The 24,361-nt window shown below is 36.3% G+C and overlaps 1 protein-coding gene across 5 annotated transcripts in view; it reads left to right on the top strand.

Moving 5' to 3' along the window:
* The first annotated feature begins 17,413 nt into the window (after positions 1 to 17,413).
* The window catches only part of LOC100246466 (DEAD-box ATP-dependent RNA helicase 10), a 34,039-nt gene continuing 27,091 nt past the window's right edge, over positions 17,414 to 24,361 (top strand). The window contains exons 1-4 of one of the 5 annotated variants that reach the window (XM_002273176.5): positions 17,414 to 17,595; positions 20,572 to 20,716; positions 21,710 to 21,833; positions 21,952 to 22,021. In XM_002273176.5, the coding sequence (XP_002273212.1) occupies positions 17,503 to 17,595; positions 20,572 to 20,716; positions 21,710 to 21,833; positions 21,952 to 22,021 (432 nt within the window). In that variant the 5' untranslated portion in view covers positions 17,414 to 17,502. Of the gene's footprint in view, positions 17,596 to 17,891; positions 17,947 to 20,571; positions 20,717 to 21,709; positions 21,834 to 21,951; positions 22,022 to 24,361 lie in introns of those variants that run through there. The other 4 variants (XM_010658426.3, XM_019223091.2, XM_010658425.3 and 1 more) reach the window with 4 other exon arrangements.

The raw sequence follows: 24,361 nt of genomic DNA on the forward strand, positions 1-24,361 counted from the left end.
GGTTTTCGAAAGATTGGACTTTGAAAAGACATGGAATAATGATTCTAATTGATGAGGATAAAATTTAGACGAACCGTAAAATTTTTAGGATTGAAAAATTGAGTTAAGACAAGAGATTTTTGAAGAACTAGGTTTTAAATAAATAGACGAATATGAGATAATAATCCTAATCAATGAAAATAAGATTTAAACGAATATTTAAAGAATTAAATTAAAGCATGAGATTTTTGGAGGATTAGACTAGATAGATGGATGAATAAAGGATAATAATTCCAATTGATGGACATAAGATTTAAACGGATTATTGAAAGATTAAATTAAAGCATGGGATTTTCTTGATGGATTAGACTTTGAATAACTAATAAATACAGGATATAGATTCGATTTACGAAAATATGATTTAAACAAGTATTTTGAAGAATTAAATTAAAACATGGGATTTTTGGAGGATTAGACTAGATAGATAGATGAATATAGGATAATAATTCCAATTGATGAACACAAGATTTAAACGGATTATTGAAAGATTAAATTACTAAAATAAATATGGGATAATGATTCTAATTGATGAAAATAAGGTTTAAACAAATTATTGAAAAATTAGGTTAAGGCATGCGATTTTCGAAGGATTAGACTTTAAATAGATAGGTAAATAGGGGAGGATAATTCTAATGAAAATAAGATTTGAACGAATTGCGGAATTTTTAGAATTGAAAAATTAAGTTAGGGAGTTAGATTTTCGAGGGATTAGACTTTAAATAGGTAAATGAATACAGGATACTAATTCAAATTAAAGAAAATAACATTTAGCCAAATAGTAGAATTTTAGGATTGAAAATTAAATTATGACATTGGATCTTTTTAAAGGATTGGATTTTGGATAAATGAACTAATATAGGATGATAATACTAATTAACGAAAAATAATATTTAAACGGAATAAAAAGAATAGTGGAATTTTTAGGGGTTTGAAAATTAGATTTGGAATTCAGATTTTTGAAGAATATGAACTTTAATGATTGGAGTTTTTTTTTTTTTTTAATGAGATGAATAAATATATATGGGATAAAAATAATTATTGACAAACATAATATCTAAACATATGAAATTGAATAGTTGAATATTTGAAATTGAAAATTAATTTAGGAAGATATTAGAGTTTCGGAAATTAGATTAAAATCTTGAATCTTGAAATTTGACTTTGGAATTGGGGAGCTAAAAAAAAGAACATTATGAAATAGAAACTCTTAAAAATTAGAAAGGATTTTGGGAAACTAAACTTTGAAAATGAAGATTTTGACAATTAGATTTGAAAGTTAAAAAGGGTGAGGATTGAATCTTGATATTGAGAATGGAGAGGTTGCACAAATAAGCAAATATATATGCATGAGTGACACTCTCCACCGACTGCATGCATGAAAGTAAGTGGGACAAGTGGGCTTTGGAAATGGGCTTGAGGGGGGGGGGGGGTGTCCATGCAAAACAGTCTCCATAAACGAATCCGCCTTCCTCGCCGCTTAACTGCTACATGTTGCGTATAGAAGACGACGCCGGACCACCACCGCTGCTAGTGCCGTCGCCACCAAGAGCAACGTCGCCGACATCTGGATAAAACCCAACCTCTTTCGTAGCTCTGAACCCCATTTTATCGAACCTTGGACCAAGCTTCAGGCTGATATCATTCAGCCCAAGGAACCCATTCCAACTGCTTTACAGCCACATCCATCTTTGAATCGGGAGCTCCATCAGCATGAACCCTCCTACATTAATCATAAAATCCATTGCCAACTTTGATACCACATGTCTAACACTGTTTCCATTAGTTCTGAAAGAAGTCTGGCTGTGGTCTAAGCTTCATAAACTTCATCTTGACAAACAGCGACTCCACTTATGATTCCTCCAATACTTCAAACCAGATGTCCCCAAAACTCAAATAATCACTGCAAAATCAAATCAGGTATCTCATGGTCGCCATGGCGCATTCCTGATGATCCAAGTTCGTCCAAAAAGAGAAATGATCTCAGAAGGAAGGAATTGGGTGTCTCGGGTGCAAGGACCAGATTTCCGGAGCATGCACGTGGGAGGGTAAAATGACAAGGAAACAGCTAAGACATGGATAACATGGTGGTGAGAGAAGTGGGTTCATGGATACGGGAAGGTTTAGAGAGAGGAGTTCCTTGTTGATGTACTACTCATAGAAATCAGTGGATAAAACGGTCCCCAAATATTAAGACTCCAATGCAGCCCCGTACCCAAGAATGCCCAAAATAACCACAAGAAACACATATGCTGCACTGGTTATGGTCTGTTTGCCACCCTGCTTACCAATCATACTCTTGGCTTGTGTCGGAGACCCTTGCATATGCTCTAAAGAGGTGTGCCAGAGAGCCCTGTGAACTCATCTAGTCTGGAACTTCATACGCATAAGCACTCAAAAACTCTTTACGCCTTATATTCATATGCCCAGCTCTCCTCAGATAGACATCAAAACGGGGGGAAGAAGAAGAACACAAAAGAGAAAACAAAACATAAACTAATGAAACAAACAAAACAACCAAAGCCATATTTCCTGTTTAGATCCACAGGCTTGGTTGTAGGTGGGTGAACTAGAATATGTCCCAAGGAGATAAGAACTAAACAAAGCAACTATTGATGCATAGCACTGACTAAAACAGAGTCGTGCTATTCTCAAATCATCACAAGGAAAATAGGCAAGATAGCCGCCAAGAAATCCGAGAACCGAAGAGGAATCATAAGACAGAACGTATAGTCAAACAAGTCATAGAAAATATAAAGAAGGAATGAAGCTGTATACTGATAAAGAAAATGAAATATCAATGGCAGTCATACCTCGCTTGTTTTCTCCCTCAAGCTGGAAGAATCTTCTCTCCTTTCCCTCTGGCCCTCTCCTCCTATCCCTCCTCCTATTCCTCTCTTGGTGTCTTTGTGGCAATAGGTGCTATCTTCCCGGGCAAGCCATTACCTCCCTTTGATGTTCATCACATCAGCAGCATGGCTTCCCTTTGCTGTTCATCCCATCAGCAGCATGGCTTCCCTGTCTCTTGCAGCTGGTCCCATGCATGGAGAGGGGTCCCCCCCACACTTCTCGGGTGCTGCCAGCTCCTCCAGAATGCTCCCTTCCAATGCTATAAAAAAAACCCTTAAAAAAAAAAAAACTACCAGCCTTTCCCTCCTCAAAGGGGGTCTACAGGTATGTCTATTGTATCATTTTTTGTGTATCCCTACTTACTTATTTATTTATTTTTAAGCTTTTGATTCTCTAATTATTTATTTTAAAAATATTTTCCAAAAATGATAAAAACAAATAAATTAAACTCATGTTGCAAAGTAAAATTTATTTTTATATATAACTTTAAATTATTTTTCAAAATACGGTATAAAATGAAAATTTTAAAATTATTCATCAAATGATTTCATCATGATTTTTTATATATGAAAATTATGAAAAAATAGTTAGTTCTCTTTTTCAATGAAAATGATATTATTAATATTAAATTTTAATGAAAGTTTAGTTAAGTACTTTCAAGAATGTTATTATCTTATTAATAATAAAATAAAATTAGGAAAATAAAACTAAAAATAATTTAAATTATAGAAAATATTGAATATGGTAGGAAAATTGACTTATGTTTTTGTAGTTCATTAAAATAAATTTAACCATTTAATTAAAGTTTTCTTAAAAGTGACTTTGTTTTGCTAAAATTGGATTAAGGGCCAATTAGAAAGTGATTATGATAAAAATAATTATAATTATGTAGACCCTTATTTTGGTTATTTTGGGAGTATATGTTTACCACCTTTTTTATTTTTTTGGCAGCACATGTATGATGGAGTAGGTTGGCGGTGACATTTTTCTTGAGGAATCAAAGAATGACAAGTGGTTGGGAATATTATGGTCGTTAGAGAGGAGCGTGTTTTTTGCTAGTTTGAGGAAGATAGCTTGGGGGGCAAGATTTTTGGGCTAGGTCGTAAGAGAGAGTGAGCAACTTGGAGGGAGGGTGAAGAGAGCTAGAGTGAGAGCTAAAGAGGGAAAGAACTTGTGTTGTGGAGGAGAAGGTAGCGAAACACTGGAAATTGAGCATTAGCGCTTAAGCGAATCCCACCAGGTGTAGTCCCCGTATACTTCATCTTCTTCCATTTTCGCATTATTTTCTTCCATCTCTTGTTGACATTAGAGATTCATTTTGATGATTAAGGGTGGTCAATGTATGCCTATTTGCTTGGTTTCTCCTATCTCTTTTCATCCTCATTTATAGGGAAGGCATTTAAGTCGAGTTATTCAAATTTTAGTTTATGGTAAGTAATTTGGACTTTAGTGGCAAAATTTTATCATCTTCCTAGTTTTCTATCAATGAGAGTGGATGAGAGAGATGGCCTAGAGCGCTGCTACACGAACCTTTAGTATGCCAGCCATCAATGTCGAAGCGTCGCGCCTTCAAGGTCCACTAGCTATCGGTATAAGCTGTGCCTCGGTGACCACCACCAGCCGATGGCGATCTTCGTTCTCGTTGTTGCAGTCAAAGCCACTCGATTGCTTGAGCATTACTATCGATGCCAGTATAAAGCACGTTGTTCAAATGGACAAGGCTCCAACAACTTTGGGGACCTTACTCTCTAGGCCAAATGCCCTCCATTGGACGTTGTTGAACTTGTGGTTCGTGAGCTAGAAGACGACCTAAACTTCAATGTCGGCAGAGGTTCTATGCTAGCCACCATGGCATGATGGAAATGGAGGCGTGCATCAGGTTGGAAACACGAAGAAACGTGGGAGTTGTTGTAGGCAAGGTCGTTGCTGCCGGAGCAACCAACGAGTGCGCCATATCGACGACGAGAGCGCGTGTAGTGGCAGGCGCACGACTAAGCTGGAGGACCCCTATGACTTCGTCTGGTTGGTATGCTCGCCTGTGAAGAAGCCAACTGTCATGGTAACCTAGAGACAGACAAACTTTTATCCGTCACCTGAATGCAATGTTGGTGAGGAAGAGCTACAGAGAAGTGGCAGTGGTTACATGGGAAGCGCCTACTGTGATGCTATTGGGAGTTCAAGGTGTGGGAAGGCAGCATGGAAATTTGATCCACCATGTGTCATTTTTTTATTTTTTTATTATTCTTCATGTTTTGATATCAAAAATTAACTTCCATATTTTCAATTTTCGAACTCAATTTTCCAAAACTCCATTTCCTAAATTTATTTATTTATTTATTTTTTTATAAAAAAACTTCAATTTCTTTCAAATTCAATTCCCAAAATTCCAATTTCTTTCAAATTTAATTTCAAAAACTCCAATTCTTAAATTTAATTTTCAAGACTCCAATTTTCAATTTTTTTTTAAGATTTCAATTTTTTATAATCAATTTTCAAAATTCCGGTTTTCTTCAAATAATTATAAATCCACTACAATCTTCAAATAATTTTAAGTCGTCAATTTTCTATCTTTCCTTAAGGTTTAGGGTCACCAAGAATCCTGTTTTTAATAAACTCGTTATCATTTTCTTTCAAGCAAACACATTCACAAATTTTCTCTTATTTTAAAATAATTTTATCGTTTTTCACTATTTTTAATAAGCATGAAGGTAATTTTCATAATTAAAAAACAATAGAATTTATGAGATTAATTAATGCAAGAATAAATCGGGTTTGGTGGGGCCCACCATTAGTGATGATCTCTTGCTCTATTTAGTGACATGTGTGACATATTTATGTTCATTATTGTGCACTAACTCCATTTCATTATAGCGCATCATGGCTCGCTGCTAAGGTACGCGCACACTCTTCTTTTGACTATTATCTATGCATGTTTTAGCTTTCAATGTGTGATCATTTTGATATTCATTTATTTCCTTACCAATTGTCATAATTGTTTAATTTTATTTAGTAGAGACCCATTTTAGGGGCTTAGAGGGGTGGTACGGTCATTACCATACCTTTCCAATAAGAAACCTGACCCCTGAGCCCAGATTCGATTTTTCACAGATCGCTTTTTCCAAATAAGGAGTCACACTTAAAGTTTTATTTCTTATTTTGTTTTCCCTTTAAAAATAAAACAAAAATAAGTGGCGACTCCAAGTCATTTCAAAAATCATTTTTCAAAATAATAAAAAGTGAGTTCGCGCCATTTGAGTGGGAAACGCATGAGCAGAAATGTGGGATCCACAAATTATTTTTATAATATTTTTATTAGAAATGTCATTATAAATTAATCAATATTTGAACATAAGTCAAAAATTGTTTTAAATGATACCTTTTAAAAATGTATTATGGAATAAAATTTTTTATCCTTTAAAAGCAGCACCATTAAAGATATTTTTAATTTTGGGAAAGTTAGGTTTTGGGCTGTTGATGTGGAAAATATATGATTTTGATAACCTAAATATACAAAATATGAGATTCAATTATTAATATGTAAAGTAATATCCAAAACGTGCACTATCTACTGTTTATTTTTCCTCTTCCCATATTGCCCCTAAATCTCTCCATGTCATCAGCAAATCCTCTCATGTCAGCAGAACAATTTGAAACTTTCATCATAACAGATCACTAGACATAGAATTAAGCTCATATTCCAACCACGATGTCTTTAAAAGTTTAAAAGTTAAAAAAGAAATCAGCTGCACAACAACTCCAAGGAAAAGCATGATATAGAAAATAAAAGGCCCCAAACCCTGCAAAGCAGTAAATACTCGCACAAGCAAGGTCAGTGCTTGAGCACGCCTTAGGCAATCGCTCAATACATATGTCACAAACTAGTACAGGTGATGAAATTGCACAGTATTTATTGCACTGCTATTCTAAACCCATCTTTTCTATATAAGTGAATAACAAAGACAGAACCTGAAGGCTCTAAAAGGGAGCACAAGCCAAGTATAGTGTGAATATACAAGGAAGCCAGATCGGGCCACCATGGAGCTAGAAAGAATAGGGAATGTATTAAAAATGATCAAGGTGTTGTGTATAGTGAAAATAATAAAGATGGTAAGGATATATCTAACAAAAGCAAGAAAGATTAGTTTGAAATTAAGCACTAAGCAATGCAATCCGGCATGATTATCTGCATTCACCCAAGATGATGTCTGTCGAGCAAAAGAAAGTAATTAAGAATGTACTCCACAAGCAAAGGAAAACTTTCTTCATTCATCACAATCAATTCATGTTAACCATCCTCAAACATACATTAGAAATATCATTCATTAGTTTTTTTTTTGTTTTTTTTTATACATATATATATCAATAAGCAAAAGAAATGTATTACGAAAAGGCGTTAAACTAGCGACCCACATAAGTACAGTTTAGAGACACTCACCCCCTTACAATTGGACTCAAAACAACAAGGAAAAAACAAAAAACCTTTTCCCTCATCGCGAACCCACCCAATCTATAAAATCTATTAAGTTCTAAGGACCACCTTTTATCCACAATTTGGTCCCCGACCAAAGTAAATACACAAAAGAAGCTTTCAGCATTTGGATGGACAACACACTATCTTCTAAAACAATTTTATGCCTTGCCTTCCAAATGACCCAAAACAAGCATAACGGTCCCACTTGCCACACCGCCTTCCTATTTTTACCCACAAAAGAGCCCCTCCACCCTAAAAGTGTTTCCTTTATCGAAAAAGGAAACACCTAAGACACTCCAAATAAAGAAAGGAGCAACATCCACACTTCCCTTGTTTTTTCACAATGAATAAGGAGGTGATCAATGACTCAAACATTTGACACATAAAACATCTATTAGCCAAAGCCCAACCCCTCTTTTGCAAACGGTCCAAGGTTAGAATTCTTTCCCACGAAGCCTCCCAAGTAAAGAAACTTAATTTGGGTTGCACATAAGAGTTCCATATAATCTTCGAAGGGAAAGAAACAAGAGAAACTGGCTGCAAGGCCCTATACAAAGACTTTATAAAAACCACACCATCCTTCGATTCTGTCCACCTCACCCTATCCTCCTCACCCACATTAACCTTCTTCCCATCCAAGCAACAAAACAACCTTCCTACCTCTTCCATCTCCCAATCACTGAAAGGTCTAGTGAAACAAGGGCTCCAACTTCCCCTCCTTTCCCCCGCAACTGTCCAAACTTCATTTACCCAAACCTCTTTGGAGGTTGCTAGAGCAAATAAACAAGGGAAAGCCTCGCACAAAGGGGTGGTTCCACACCACTTGTCTTTACATCACCCACCATAAAGTCAAAAAAAGGGGTCACTAGGTATCCCAACTTGCTTATTGCTTTCCACAACCCAACTCTATAGGCCTCCTTAGTCTCACAAGAGCTCCACCCTCCTCTTTCTTCCCCATATTTCCTTCTAATCACTTGGTTCCAAATGGCTTCTCTTTCAATTGCAAAGCGCCAAACCCACTTGCCTAGGAAAGCCTTATTGAAAGTCCCAAGACTCTTAACCCCAAACCCTCATTTTCTTTTTTCTAAACAAACAATCGCTCACCTTAGTAAGTGCGGTTTTTGCTCAAGAGCCCCACCACCCAAAAAAAAAATCCCTTTGAATCTGCTCCAATCTCATTCTAACCACCCTAGGCAGTTGGAAATTAGACATGAAATAGATCAGCAGATTAGACAAAGTACTTCGAATTAAGGTAATCCTCCCCCCCTTTGAAATGTATTGACGTTTCCACATAGCCAATCTCTTACAGAATCTTTCTTTTATTCCATCCCAAGCGGCAACAGATTTAAAAGGAGCACCCAACGACATTCCTAAGTGGAGGACAATCTTCCCACCTTATAACCAAACTCTTCAGCCAGCTCTTCCACATTCTCAACTCTACCAACCGGTATCAACTCACTTTTTCCATATTCACTCTTAACCCTAAAATTGCCTCAAACCACATTAACAGCCAACACAAACACGTCAACTGCTCCTCCTTTGCATCACAAAAAATCAAAGTATCGTCAACAAACAACAAATGAGAGACCTGGACCCCTTCTTCCCTGAAGCGAGCAAGGCGATAAAAAACCTTCAGAAACTGCTCTCTTCAGTAGATAGCTGAAAGCCTCCATCACAATTACGAACAAGTAAGGCGAAAGGGGGTCTCCTTGCCTTGAACCCCTTGAGCTCTAAAAAAATCCAGTAGGGGTTCATTCACCAAAACAGAGAATCTAGTAGTGGATAAATACCATTTTATCCATCTACGCCACTTTTCCCCAAACCCCATCTTCTCCAATACCGTTGAAAGAAAAGACCAGTCTACACGATCATAGGCTTTCTCAATGTCCAATTAGCATAGAATCGCCCCCTTATTGCTTTTCAAAATCGAGTCTATTGCTTCATTAACAATCAACACTACATCAATAATATGCCGCCCCTCCACAAATGCATTTTGAGACGTTGAGATCACTTTAGCTAACACCACCTTTAGCCTGTTAGCCAGCACCTTGGTTAACCACTTGTATAACACTCCCACCAAGCTAATTGGCCTAAAATCCTTCAAGTCCTCAACCCCCCTTTTCTTAGGAATCAACACTAGAAAGGTTGCATTCAGACTCCTTACAAAGCTCCAAGACTCATGGAACTGTTTGAAAAAGTTCATCTTCTCAACCTTTACAAAATCCCAAGAATACTGTCAGAACGTCATTGAGAAACCCTCAGGGCCTGGCGCTTTCTCCCCGTAGAAACTTGACAGTGCACTAAAGACCTCCTTCTCCGAGAAAGGCTTCTCCAACCCTTCCACATCCAGATCTTCCAGCCTCTCAAGAATCAAACCATCTATATTGGGCTTCCGACCACTGGGATTTGCCAACAGGCCTTGGAAAGCTCTGCTCACTTCCTCTTTAATTTCACTTTCCTTAGTGAACCACCTCCCATTAACTTTTACTCTAGTCGGTTGATTCCTTCTTCTATGAGCATTAGCCATCTGAAGAAAGAACCTTGTATTTCTGTCCCCCTCCTTAAGCCAAATTTCTCTAGACTTCTGCCTCCACGACGCTTCTTCCAAAAGGACCCACTTTTTATAAGTCTCTCTTGCCTCCTTCCTAGCTTCCTCTTCTTCCATAGATAGTGAACGAGCACTCTCTTCCTTGTCCCAAAAATCCACCAAAATTCCAAGCATTCTGTTTCTTAGTTTCAACCTTACCAAATACCTCTTTATTCCAGCTTCTTAGAATCGGTTTCAAGGCCTTCAACTTTTCAGCCAAAATGAAGCTAGCTGACCCATTAACTTGAATCCCCTCCCACCACTTTCTCAACACCTCTTTAAAGCCCTCCTCCTTCAGCCACATGTTTTCAAATCTAAATGACGTGGGCCCTCTCCTCATCCCTCCCCCATCAAGAAGAATTGGAGAGTGATCAGAATTGGAGAACAACTTGAATGGCCTCCTGAAAGTGAACTACCCAATCTTTAGAAATGGGAAACCGATCAATTCTCGACTTTAACCGATTATTAAATCCTCCACTCCAAGTGAACAGCCCCCTCGAAGAGGCAAGTCCCTTAGCTCTAAGTCCTCAACCACCTATGAGAATCTCCTCATTGCTGAGGACAGACGACCTCCTCTACTACGCTCAGAGGGGAATCTTATCATGTTAAAATCTCCTGCTACTCACCAAAGCTCACTCCACAATCTTCTAATGGCCCCCAACTCACTCAAAAAATCTTCTCTATCCAACTTCAAAGTGGGTCCATACACTCCTGTGAAAATCCAGCAAAAACCATCCTCACAATTCTTGAAGCAACAAGAGACTGAAAATTTGCCCACCTCCATCTCCACAATCTATAACACCCTGTTATCCCAGAAAAACACCACAACCTCCCCTCCCCCCCTCGGCCGAACCCATTGAATTCACAGCCCCCCACTCCAATCATCTTCCTACCCCGAGACTTCTCACAATCCCACTAGTCATCTCCTGAATTTTTGTTTCCTGGAGCCGCACTAAATTCGCCTTCTGATTTTTAATAACATCCTTTATCAATTTTCTCTTGTCTCTATCATTTGCCCCTCTTACATTCCACGAAAGGATTTGAAGCCTCATCTAACACACTTCAAATAACCCCGATCCCCTCTTGACCAACTGTAATTTACCGAACATTCAAGTTTCTTTAGCTCTCGATCAAATCTAGAGGATCTTTGTCCTTTCCTCTTTTTTCCGCTTACCCTCTCAAATCGTTCTCTTCTTTCCTTCATTCTATTAAGAAGCTTCAAAATCTCTCCCTCAAATCCCTCAGTTGGCATTTCCAAACAATGACAAAATTTTGCCAAGCAACTGTACCTCCACGACTCCACATCCCCTCCCTCTTCCTCAACCCTCCCATCCCTCCCCTCCCTTATCGGGAAAGACCCACCAACGCCCTTCTCAAAATCCCATCCTTCTGCCAACAACACCCTCAGAGGACTTACAGATAGCTCCCTTTCGTTTTCCTTCAAAATGACAACAACATCATGGCCCTCCTCTACCTCGATCAAAGCCCCCTCCACCCTAGAGAAAAAAGAAGAAGAAGAGTCTCGTCCCCCCCAAAAAACAAAAAGGGGGCGAAAAGAAGGAGTACCTGGAAGCTTCCTCTATAAGGCACGCGTCCGTTGGAGAAAAACTACCTAGATCCCCTTCTACCTCTTTAGAACCCTTTCTGCAAACCAAATCTTCTTCTGCAAACCACCCCTTAGAGAGCATTTGAAAATCCGATGCCTTACCCTTTTTTAAAGGCTCGTCCAAGAAAACCCGATCTGGATCCGAAACCCGCACCGCTACTTTACTGGACTGCCCCGCCTCCCAAAACGACTTGGGCCCGCACCTCTTATCTTCCCTTAAAGCATGGCCCAACCCAAAATTTAAAAGGTTTGTAGTGCCTTCACATAATAGGTCTGCATTCCCTTGGGCCCGAGCATCCAAACAAACGGGCCTACATCCATTAAACGCAACTGACCCCCTATTCTCTCTTAAGCCCACCCTTTCACCCCCCTTCTCTCCAATCCCCTTTCCAAAGCCCGAAAAGCCATCAACGATTTCTACAGTTCCGTCTCCATCACCTTTCTTTTCACCCTTGGTCTTTCTGACTGAACATGCCCCATCATCCTTTCCTACACACCAAATATCCTTCCCCATACCATCGCTGCTCCCTGTGCGTGAACCTACTTCCCTCTCTTTCCTAACCTTTTCCCCTCACTCCCTTTCAATTTATTCATCGACACCACTGCAGAAACCCACAGCGGCACCTCCCACCACAACTGGACTGCATAACAATAAGAATTCACCACTAAATGCAACATCCCCGGAAAATCTTCCCCCCACCCCTTCACCAAAATTCTGGCCTCTTGGAGCTGAGAAAACCTTTTTGTTTCTTCATCTACCTCAAGGAGACCTTCACAGCAGTCACCAATTTTTTTAAACTTCCCTCCACTCCAACAGTGAAGCCGGATACCCACCACCCTAACCCACACTTCTTTTGCTGAACTTCCTAAGCGCAAGCATCCTGCCTCCTCACTCCATCTCTCCAAATGCAACAATTTATCCTTGTAGCGACGCATCCCCCTCTTTAATACTCTCTCTGCCTCCTCCTAATCTTCAAACTCCAGCAAAAAGAAAGCTCCTCCCACCTTCATAACTTTCACGCCTTTCTTAAGATTCCAAAAGCACTCCCCCTATTTCCTAAACGAGGCCATCTTTGACTCCACCACCAACCCATTACCCCACCTACCGACTAAGCAACGACCCAGCACGTCCTCCCTACCCCTTAATTCTCTACCTCCAAACTGCAGCCACAACACATCTCCTATCCTTCCATCCGACTCCCTAGTAATATCCACGAACACCTTCTTCTCACCCTCCACCGCTTTTCCAAGGCTCTTCTCGGCCTTGCCGTCTTTTGTCACCGCTTTCGTCTTTGTTTTGGCTCGGGTAGCCGTCGCTTCAATCTTTGCTTCAACTTGAGTAACTACCCCCAAGGCCTGTAGTTTCTTAGCGATAATGGCCCAACCCCCTAGCAATCCCTTTCCTTTAGGGAAAACTAAGCAAAATCTCTTTGTCTCCAAATCTATGAAAGAATCAAAATTTTATTTGAAAATGAATAGGGCAGTGGACAGGTCCAAGTAAGGCAACCGCGAGAGGGGTTGCTACTAGTAGGAGGAAGAAAGTGAGACTTCATACTCATCAAAACGACATTGTTTTGATGCTGGGATAAAAAAATAAAAATAAAATCAATTAAACTCCGGTTCATTTGGTTCGTCGATCCGACCGCTGGTTCAACCTATTTTCGACCCAATTGGCCGAACTGGAATAATGATCGATTGATGGTCAGACTGGTTGGATTGGTTGGTCTGGTCTGATTTTTAAAACCATGGAAATTACTACGACCACAAATTTCATGGTCACATGTTCTTTAGATCACCGAAGAGGATACATTGTTTTAATCTTATGAGATATCATGATGCCTTTATTAAGAATACCTATTGCCACCAGCCTTCATCAATAGTAACCTAATTCGTTGGGATATATGACCATATAGGGTATCACCCATGGGTCAAAGTCTCTTGTTGATTTTAGTACAAACTTAATATCTCTTCAGGGTTGAGAGTCCATACAACATAGTAAAAAATATGAAGCAAAAGGTGTGTGGTATGAAAAATAGAGACCACACCCTTGGGGTGTTCTCCCCAACTTTCTTTTCCTTGTTCCCTTACTACTAGTGAGAGAGAAAGAGGTTAGATCGATTACCTTTAGTGTCCTCAGCCAAGAGTTGTTCATTATTTGGCGACACTACCCCATGGATATGGAAGTGATAATAAGGGATTCAGTTACCACTTCTCTGCAAAATAAAAGCCCCTACTGTGTGAATGTTTTTCACTCTTGGAGACCTTTTAGGTGGTGCTGAAGTTGTGTTGGGCGCAGTGACTTGTGAAGTTGCCTTGGCCTTCACAATTTGTTAAGGATGCTCTTCTTCAACCCTCTTACTTTTCTTTCCCACCTGAAGTTTTTTAGGTCTCATCATCTTTTAGAGCAATGTAGTGCACTATTATGCATCATCATGGATAAGCACTTGCAAATAAGAGTTTTTTTTCCTCACTCTTTAAAGGAAATGAGATGCTTTTCAAGTCCTCCTCTACATCTCAACCAATGCATTAAAGTAAGAGAGAAAAAAAAGTCTCTGAGCGTTTAAGCGTCATTTGGGAAAAAGACTTCATTTTCAAAGTTTGTGCTATTGAAATAAAATTTTAATTGTTAGAAATCATACTAGTACAATAACTAATGAAAGCAAATTGGCTCATTGTGAAGGAGATTGCACATTTGCAGAGCCTATCCCTGAATTGTGTGGTTGTGCATAATCTAAACAGTTACTTAAAGGTGCGTTATTGAAACACATTCTTCCAAGTGCACCATTTCAATTGTTTGCCTTAGGTGCACAAGTTAGACCACACTTTCAAAGTGCACAATTAGTGTTGTGCCTTGTGAGTGAGCAACCTCAAATCTCAAGGTATCGATTTTCTTTCATTTTGAAAGATGATATGATATAAAAATAACAAAAAAAACCTCATACCTGATTTCTACTGCAGGTGTGGGCTCTGAGTGAAATTAGGAACTAAAGGACTTCTACAAAATGAAAATACTAGTGGTAAGAACAAAAAGAGATATATATATATATATATAATTCAACATGAAAAGGAGAAGACAAAATCCCTCATTTATCACATTATCACTATGATCACAAAAAATTTAAATTTGAAAATAAGTTTGAGGTGATTTGTGGGTCGATGTATTAGGGAAATAGATAATAAGGAGTTACTAGTTCGGATCAAGTTTCCTATCATCTTACTTCCTAAAGACATTGTTTCAATATATATATTCAAAATGAAAGGATAAGACAAAATCCCTCATTCATCACATTATCACTATGATCACAAAAAATTTAAATTCAAAAATAAGTTAGAGGTGATTTGTGGGTCGATGTATTAGGGAAATAGATAATTAGGAGTTATTAGTCTGGATCAAGTTCACTATCATCTTACTTCCTAAAGACATCGTTTCAATATAGACAAGTTTTTCTTTTCAAAAGGAGTTACTTAAGGTTTTAAAATAACAAAAATAACGATGACTTCGACTTTTAAGAAATTAGTTTTTCACAATAAAAAAGTTAGTGTCACTGTTAAGTGGGAATGTACGTGAAAAGTATAGGTCCACACGTACTCGTAGAAGCACAACTCTTAGCTACAACAATTGTACATCTCTAATAAGCACAACTCTTGACTACAACTTTGTAATTTTTATGAAATTATATAATTGCAGTTTTCTCACAATTGCAGTTTTTATAAAATATTTAATAAAACATGTGACAATTCGATATCAATATTTGCTCTTTCATTGGCGGTAAGAACTAAAAACTACCAGCATTTCGGTTAGAGGCGTTTTAGGGTTTTAGAAGGGCCCACCACCGCTACATTTACACAGGGTTTTAACACAACCCTCCCTCGTTCTCTCAGTTTCGGCTCTGTTCCTCGCGCTCTCTCTTCGTGTTCAGGCCTCTGGAGCCCCTCAGCTCTCTCTCTTGAGGATTATTTTCACCGGTATTACCTCTCTTCTTCCCTTTATTTTCTTCCTCATTCTCATATTGTAGCCGCGCGGCCATTGGAAATTCTTTGCTCTCTTTTTGTGAAATTTCTTATGGAGTTTAGGGGACGAAACAAATTCTGAATTCTCGATGAAACCAAACCCAGATTTTATTTTATTTTTATCTTTGCTTTCCTTCGTGTTTTCTTCCCAACCAAGTAGAGGTTAAATTTTGTTTTGTTCCAACTTCGGCACCGCTTTTGGATATTATTTTTAATTTTCTTAATTGAAACCAAATTGGAACTAACTAATTTATTTTCTTTTGGTCGAGTTTGAAAATTGGGGGAAAAGTCGTTACGTTTTTGCTTAATAGTTAATTCCGAACGAAAAGGAAACAAATTGAAGTCTCTCATTGCCGTTTGGAAACTGAGAAAGTATGAATCTAAGGAGTTTGTATTTTATTTTATTTTGTTTTCTCTTCACGGCATTTTTTTTTATGCCCAACCAAACAGAGGTTGAATTTGGTATTTTTGTCCTTAATTTCTTGGTCTTGAAGCCATATCTAGTTTGAATAGTTTATTTGAATAATTTTTTGAGTTTTCTTCATTTTGGATTTCTGGAAATTTCCTTTTGTCTTCTGAAATTATTTTGCTAATTTGAGGAAAGAAATTTGACTATTAGCACTGGATTTGTCATCATTGGGATTGGATGATAGTTGTGTGGATTGTTTATCATTGGGATGGGATGATATTTGTGTAAATAAATTCAGTTCAATATCTGGGCATGTTGAATTCTATATGATTATATGTCTATTATGCCTTTCACCTTTGAAATCTCTAATTTTGATTTTCTTTCAGATTTTTAGGATGGCAGAAGACAATAAAGAAGTCAAGTCATTTAAGGATTTGGGGATATGTGAGCAATTGGTGGAGGCTTGTGAAAATTTAGGATGGAAAACACCATCTAAGATACAGGCTGAAGCCATTCCTCATGCACTAGAAGGTTTGTTCTTGTGCTTTCTTGATAATTTACTATAAGACTTATTAGTTGCATTTTTGGTTGCCGAGAAAGTAGATAAAAAAAGGAACCAAAAGTAGGAAAATGTTCCATGCCTTTTACTGCTGTGATAAGTGGACATGCTTTTGATTAGTGATGGCATATTTCAAAATTTATGTGGGACTGATCACTAATTAGGTTTGAAGAATTGATTTGATTAAATTGACTTGCTTTCCTATAGGCATTATATTCTAAACCAATTAGGGTTAAATGAGAGTAATATTAAGGAATTGAAGTTTGTGATTTTTATCTGCATTTTATTTGAAAATTGACATGATATAATTACATCTAATATCGCAAATTATATAATAGGTATACCAAATTTTTAAATAAAACAACTTTAAAATATCCATTATACTTCTAATTATATTTTTATAAAGTTTTCCTTATATTTTCATGAGTTTTTAACAATTTTAAACCTATCGCTATTTTTTTCAGAATATTCGTCGATATATTCTTAAAATTGAAGTACCAATAATATCTATAAATACCAATAATTTCATCCTTGCCTATAACATATTTTTTCCCAAACTAAAAAAGGGATGACGACCCAAGAGAATCCACACTTGCAAATTGTCAGCCGTCCGATTCCTCCGCAATCAAATTTCCGCCGTAAATTTGATCTCCAGTATAACTTTCTCTGCGGAATCCAAATTTTATCAATTCCGGTTTTGGCCTCTTTCACAGTCCCCACCACCAACTTCCACTCTCACGCTCTGCCCTATACTCAAACTGAACTTGCTCTAATAAGACGACACGTGTTATATTGCCCGTAATTTCATGCGATAAAATTGCGTTCTAGGATACGCGCGAGTAGAGTAGAATTTAGAGGGACGCGTACGGTAGCGTATATATGACGCCTTTGCTATCGTGGTCTTATAGAGGACTCAGTCTGTGTGCTGCAACTTGCGGGAGAGAAACCCTAGGGAAATCAGAGTTTACTAAGAATGTCTGCAACCGGCGGTGCTGCTGGCGGTCAGGAGGAGGACAAGAAGCCCACGGACCAAGGGGCCCACATAAACTTGAAGGTCAAGGGCCAGGTATGTTTCTTTCTGATTTATAGGGTTTGATTTTGGCTTCTGAGTGTTCTGTTTGGTTGATTAGAAAACGCCGGAACATGATTGGGACAACTGTAGTTTTGGAGCGGGTTTACAGCGTCTCAAATCTTTTTCTCCTTCGGTTTCTTGGCAATCAAACAGACACTAGAATTTGAGAAATAAGTTCTTGCTTGGTTATGATTAGGAGTTTAATTAATTTCCACTGTTTTTGTGGCTTGAGTTAAAGCTATTCGCTACAAATTTAAGCTTTTTTTAAAATAATAGAATTGCTTTGTCAGGAGGTTGATCGCTTTTGGTTTATAGCCTGGATTCTACTCCATTGTGCTTGAATCAGTTAGTGAATTCATAATCCCTGTTTCCATAGTTCTAAATTTTGACTACTTTAAGTGTTCTCAATATATGCTTGCATTTCAAATTGTTGTATAGATGATAAAATTATTGCAATAGTGTCTTCTCTCATTGAATTTCAGTACTTGTTTTACTTGATTTTTTTCCTGAAAATTAAAATGGACTTTTCAAATCCTAATGTTATTTCTCTTTTGTATCTATTTGATTTTTATTTATTACATGTCATTATCATCGAAGTTTATTCTTTCCATGTCTGTTATTACAATGCAATTTTATATTTACTTGGTTGAATCTTTATTCTCGAAATGCTTTGGCTGTGTTTGGTTCCTGAAAAAATTGAGGAAGGGAAAGAAAATGGGTATTAGAGAGGAAAGTAGGAGGAAAGGAGTGAAGAAGAAAAAATTTACTAAAAAAAGGAAGAGAGAAAAATATATTTGCCTAGTAAGAAAACTCAGAAAAATATGATTGTGTCTAAAAAAAGGAAAAAAAAAAAATTTATATAATAGCAAAATAATTTCAGAAGACAAAAGGAAATTTCCAAAAATCCAAAATGAAGAAAACTCAACCAATTATTCAAATAAACTATTCAAACTAGATATGGCTTCAAGACCAAGAAATTAAGGACAAAAATACCAAATTCAACCTCTGTTTGGTTGGGCATAAAAAAAATGTCGTGAAGAGAAAACAAAATAAAATAAAATACAAACTCCTTAGATTCATACTTTCTCAGTTTCCAAACGGCAATGAGAGACTTCAATTTGTTTCCTTTTCGTTCGGAATTAACTATTAAGCAAAAACGTAACGACTTTTCCCCCAATTTTCAAACTCGACCAAAAGAAAATAAATTAGTTAGTTCCAATTTGGTTTCAATTAAGAAAATTAAAAATAATATCCAAAAGCGGTGCCGAAGTTGGAACAAAACAAAATTTAACCTCTACTTGGTTGGGAAGAAAACACGAAGGAAAGCAAAGATAAAAATAAAATAAAATCTGGGTTTGGTTTCATCGAGAATTCAGAATTTGTTTCGTCCCCTAAACTCCATAAGAAATTTCACAAAAAGAGAGCAAAGAATTTCCAATGGCCGCGCGACTACAATATGAGAATGAGGAAGAAAATAAAGGGAAGAAGAGAGGTAATACCGGTGAAAATAATCCTCAAGAGAGAGAGCTGAGGGGCTCCAGAGGCCTGAACACGAAGAGAGAGCGCGAGGAACAGAGCCGAAACTGAGAGAACGAGGGAGGGTTGTGTTAAAACCCTGTGTAAATGTAGCGGTGGTGGGCCCTTCTAAAACCCTAAAACGCCTCTAACCGAAATGCTGGTAGTTTTTAGTTCTTACGGCCAATGAAAGAGCAAATATTGATATCGAATTGTCACGTGTTTTATTAAATATTTTATAAAAACTGCAATTGTGAGAAAACTGCAATTATGTAATTTCATATAAGCACAACTCTTGACTACAACTTTGTAATTTTTATGAAATTACATAATTGCAGTTTTCTCACAATTGCAGTTTTTATAAAATATCTAATAAAACACGTAACAATTCGATATCAATATTTGCTCTTTCATTGGCCGTAAGAACTAAAAACTACCAGCATTTCGGTTAGAGGCGTTTTAGGGTTTTAGAAGGGCCCACCACCGCTACATTTACACAGGGTTTTAACACAACCCTCCCTCGTTCTCTCAGTTTCGGCTCTGTTCCTCGTGCTCTCTCTTCGTGTTCAGGCTTCTGGAGCCCCTCAGCTCTCTCTCTTGAGGATTATTTTCACCGGTATTACCTCTCTTCTTCCCTTTATTTTCTTCCTCATTCTCATATTGTAGTCGCGCGGCCATTGGAAATTCTTTGCTCTCTTTTTGTGAAATTTCTTATGGAGTTTAGGGGACGAAACAAATTCTGAATTCTCGATGAAACCAAACCCAGATTTTATTTTATTTTTATCTTTGCTTTCCTTCGTGTTTTCTTCCCAACCAAGTAGAGGTTAAATTTTGTTTTGTTCCAACTTCGGCACCGCTTTTGGATATTATTTTTAATTTTCTTAATTGAAACCAAATTGGAACTAACTAATTTATTTTCTTTTGGTCGAGTTTGAAAATTGGGGGAAAAGTCGTTACGTTTTTGCTTAATAGTTAATTCCGAACGAAAAGGAAACAAATTGAAGTCTCTCATTGCCGTTTGGAAACTGAGAAAGTATGAATCTAAGGAGTTTGTATTTTATTTTATTTTGTTTTCTCTTCACGACATTTTTTTTATGCCCAACCAAACAGAGGTTGAATTTGGTATTTTTGTCCTTAATTTCTTGGTCTTGAAGCCATATCTAGTTTGAATAGTTTATTTGAATAATTGGTTGAGTTTTCTTCATTTTGGATTTCTGGAAATTTCCTTTTGTCTTCTGAAATTATTTTGCTAATTTGAGGAAAGAAATTTGACTATTAGCACTGGATTTGTCATCATTGGGATTGGATGATAGTTGTGTGGATTGTTTATCATTGGGATGGGATGATATTTGTGTAAATAAATTCAGTTCAATATCTGGGCATGTTGAATTCTATATGATTATATGTCTATTATGCCTTTCACCTTTGAAATCTCTAATTTTGATTTTCTTTCAGATTTTTAGGATGGCGGAAGACAATAAAGAAGTCAAGTCATTTAAGGATTTGGGGATATGTGAGCAATTGGTGGAGGCTTGTGAAAATTTAGGATGGAAAACACCATCTAAGATACAGGCTGAAGCCATTCCTCATGCACTAGAAGGTTTGTTCTTGTGCTTTCTTGATAATTTACTATAAGACTTCTTAGTTGCATTTTTGGTTGCCGAGAAAGTAGATAAAAAAAGGAACCAAAAGTAGGAAAATGTTCCATGCCTTTTACTGCTGTGATAAGTGGACATGCTTTTGATTAGTGATGGCATATTTCAAAATTTATATGTGGGACTGATCACTAATTAGGTTTGAAGAATTGATTTGATTAAATTGACTTGCTTTCCTATAGGCATTATATTCTAAACCAATTAGGGTTAAATGAGAGTAATATTAAGGAATTGAAGTTCGTGATTTTCATCTGCATTTTATTTGGTCTCAGAGGTTTATGATTTTGAGACCTTGGCCCTCTCTGAATTCTTTTCTTCTGCTGGATGGCACCACATGTTTTAATGAATGTGGTTTTTCAAAATGTGATTTCCCTTGCTTGTTCATATGCCTTTTGTCTCTCCAATATTTTGTCATGGATTAGTGGTATATATATATAGATTCCAAACCCTAATTTTTCTGGCTTTGTGATTATGATATTCCGATATGCATTTTTTCTTTCTATTTTGCTATGGCAAACCTAGTTTTTCTTTGGAGATAGTTTCTTCATCCCCTTGTTCAATCACAATTGTTTCTGTCTTACTATCACAGTATAAGAATCAAAATTTAACCAATGTTTACTACTTTTTTTCTTCCTTGCTTTTACTTCTCTAATCTTTTTCTTTTTCTTTTTCATTTTTTTAAAAAAAAGCAGGATTTGTGGTGATGTAAAGATGAAAAATTCAACTTAATTAAGCCTAATATTTGTATTGTGTGCTATTGTGGGGAACTTTTTCCTTTTCTGTTTTTTTTTGGTCAGTTTTCAATTGAGGAATCACTTAAAATATCAAAAATTGATTTGTCTTGATTTGCTGCATATTCTTAACAGCAATACCATGTTTTGATTATTGTGTATATAACTTTCTGATGTGCTGGTTGTTCTCTATTGTTATTGTCTCAGGAAAGGACTTGATTGGGCTTGCACAAACAGGTTCTGGTAAGACTGGAGCATTTGCACTTCCCATACTCCAAGCCCTTTTAGATACTCCTCAAGTGCTGTTTGCTTGTGTGCTCTCCCCTACTCGGTTTGTCATCTGATTCATGTGGTTGATTTTAAAGACAGTATTTTCATCCAAGAATGTGTTCCATTTAATAAATGATTCAATTTTTGTTGTCTGTCTGTCATCCTCCCCCATTTTCCAGGGAACTTGCTATTCAGATTGCAGAGCAGTTTGAAGCTTTAGGTTCTGGAATTGGTCTAAAGTGTGCTGTGGTGAGCTTTCTATTTAATTAATTTGATGTGGAGGCAGGTCTCTCGATATATGATCGTCAAATTTACCATTTCAGTTACAGACCTGTACTTGTTTGGCACATACTTATAGTGCTCTTCACCCTGATGACAATACTGATTCTTTTCTTTTTATCCATTATATCAGTGTTGTTCTTGTCATGTTTCTTGTCTGTGAAGAATAATTTTGACATTGACAATAGTAGAATATGGTAACTTTTTACCCATTGTATATGTCTTGTGCACCTTCGTGTATAGTTTCTTTGAGGTTAACAATATTTTTATTTTGTTTACTTATCTAGAAAAAAAAGGCAACTTTTTAATACCATTTTGAAAGTAAGGCCCTGTTGAGGGGGTGTTTTTGAAAACAGTGATGAAAAAACTAGTTTTTGAAAACTGTTCTTTGATGTTTTGTAGAGTAAAAGTATGTTTAGGAACCTGAAATGTTCTTAACCTGTTTTCTATATTTTTAAATATGCTTTAAAAATAACTTTTATCTGTAGTGCTTTATTTTTAATCATTCTCCATATTTGTATGTTTTATTTTTTAAAAGAGCCTTAAAAAAATAAGTGAAAACAACTGAAAGTAACTAAAAGATGTTCTTTAAAAATAGTGAGTTTTTTGTTTTCTGGTTGCCAAATATGTTTTTCTGTTTTTTATTTTTATTTTTTTATTTTTATTTTTTTTTGTTATTGAGCACATAAAATTGTTTTCATAGACATTTTCCAAATAGGGCCTATGGTTTCTGAATTTTTTGCTAGTGGTTTTCACATTATTGTCCTCTATAAGAATCCTTGTAAGTTTTTATTCATTTTCAATGTTTTAAGTTATAGCATTTGGAATGGTAAGTGCAAATATTGTTTCTGTATTATTTTCATTGGGAAAACAAATGTTGTTCCTTTATACTTAGTAGAAACTTCAGCTAAAGTTCAGATTTCAGACACATTTTCTTTGCTAGATAACTTCTTTTTTGTGAATTGTATTTGGAGTAAATATTGTTAGTTTATAAGTCCTTTGCTACACCCTTGATCTTGTTGTAGCCTTCATGTTCTTCAACCAATTCAGGAAAGGCAGCTGGTAGTTTTTGTGTCATTATGTGAGTTCAAGTAATCTGGAAGTGTTAAGTTGAAACTATGTTAAAGTAATAAGAACCAATGACTTTTTAGATACTGCACCAAGTTCAAAATTATGGTAGTGGACACTCTGCCAGTGTTGGTAAGAGAAATTGAAAAATAAATCATCCATCTACTGAAGAATAAAGCTGAGCCTTTAACACATAATTTCTCACTAAAGCCAGGTGACTTTTGGGTGACCAGCTCCTGGTATATCTATTTATTTTTAAGAACTTTCTTGGTGGATAAAAATCTTCAAAAAATAACTTAAGAGGGAAAAAAATCATCAAAGCTTGCCTGTAAGAGGTTGGGCCTTTTAAGTTAGGTCTAAGGCACATTTAATATGCATTTTTTGACATTCCATGTTATCACCTCTTTAATTTTATCTTAGTGGATGAATCTGTCCCACAATAGTAGCTGCCATATTTTTCTGCAATCTTCTGAGAATGAGTTTGTAGTTGTAGGCATGCAGCTACTATACATTTTTTGTCTGTGTTTTCATTTTAATTTTTTTCTTAAGTAAATTGGTGTTGTTTGATGAAAACCAGAGATTGTTGCTCTTGGGATTTCTATATGCAATATGATTGCATTAGTTCATTGTTGCAACTTTGCAATACAAGTTGATATATACACCAGGTTGTGCATCACTATGCTCAGGTGGGTGCCAAAGCATGCCTTTAAAACTATAGCTGAGACTATTTGCTATTTGTTTTAAATGAAATTTTATTGTTTTAATCTTGTTATCATGGTTCAAAGTCGTAGTATTGGTCATTGACTTGGAGGGTCTTGAGGCATATTGGTCTTGGTTTCTCAGATCGATATCGGACAATATGCAAAATATGTTAATTTAAGAACTTTATAATTTTTAAGAGAATTATTAAAATTATTGCAAAAATAAATGTAATCAAATAGACTAAAAAAAAATAATAAATATATAGAAAGAACATTATGGACTAGATTTAAAACTTTTTTATTTATTAACTTGTAATAAATATTAGATAAAACTAGTAAAAAATATTTTTATAATAAATGTTTGAATTAAATATTTTAAAAATTTTAAAAATATTTTCAACCATAAAAAAACCATGAATAACCTTTAAAAATTTAAATATCATTTTTTCTATCAAATATATTCTAAATAAAACTTTTATAAAAAAAGATTTTTTATTAATTTTATTTTCATTTGAAGAAATAAATTTTAAATATGTATATA

This window comes from Vitis vinifera, chromosome 11, assembly GCF_030704535.1.
Source record: "Vitis vinifera cultivar Pinot Noir 40024 chromosome 11, ASM3070453v1".
Lineage (NCBI taxonomy): Eukaryota > Viridiplantae > Streptophyta > Magnoliopsida > Vitales > Vitaceae > Vitis > Vitis vinifera.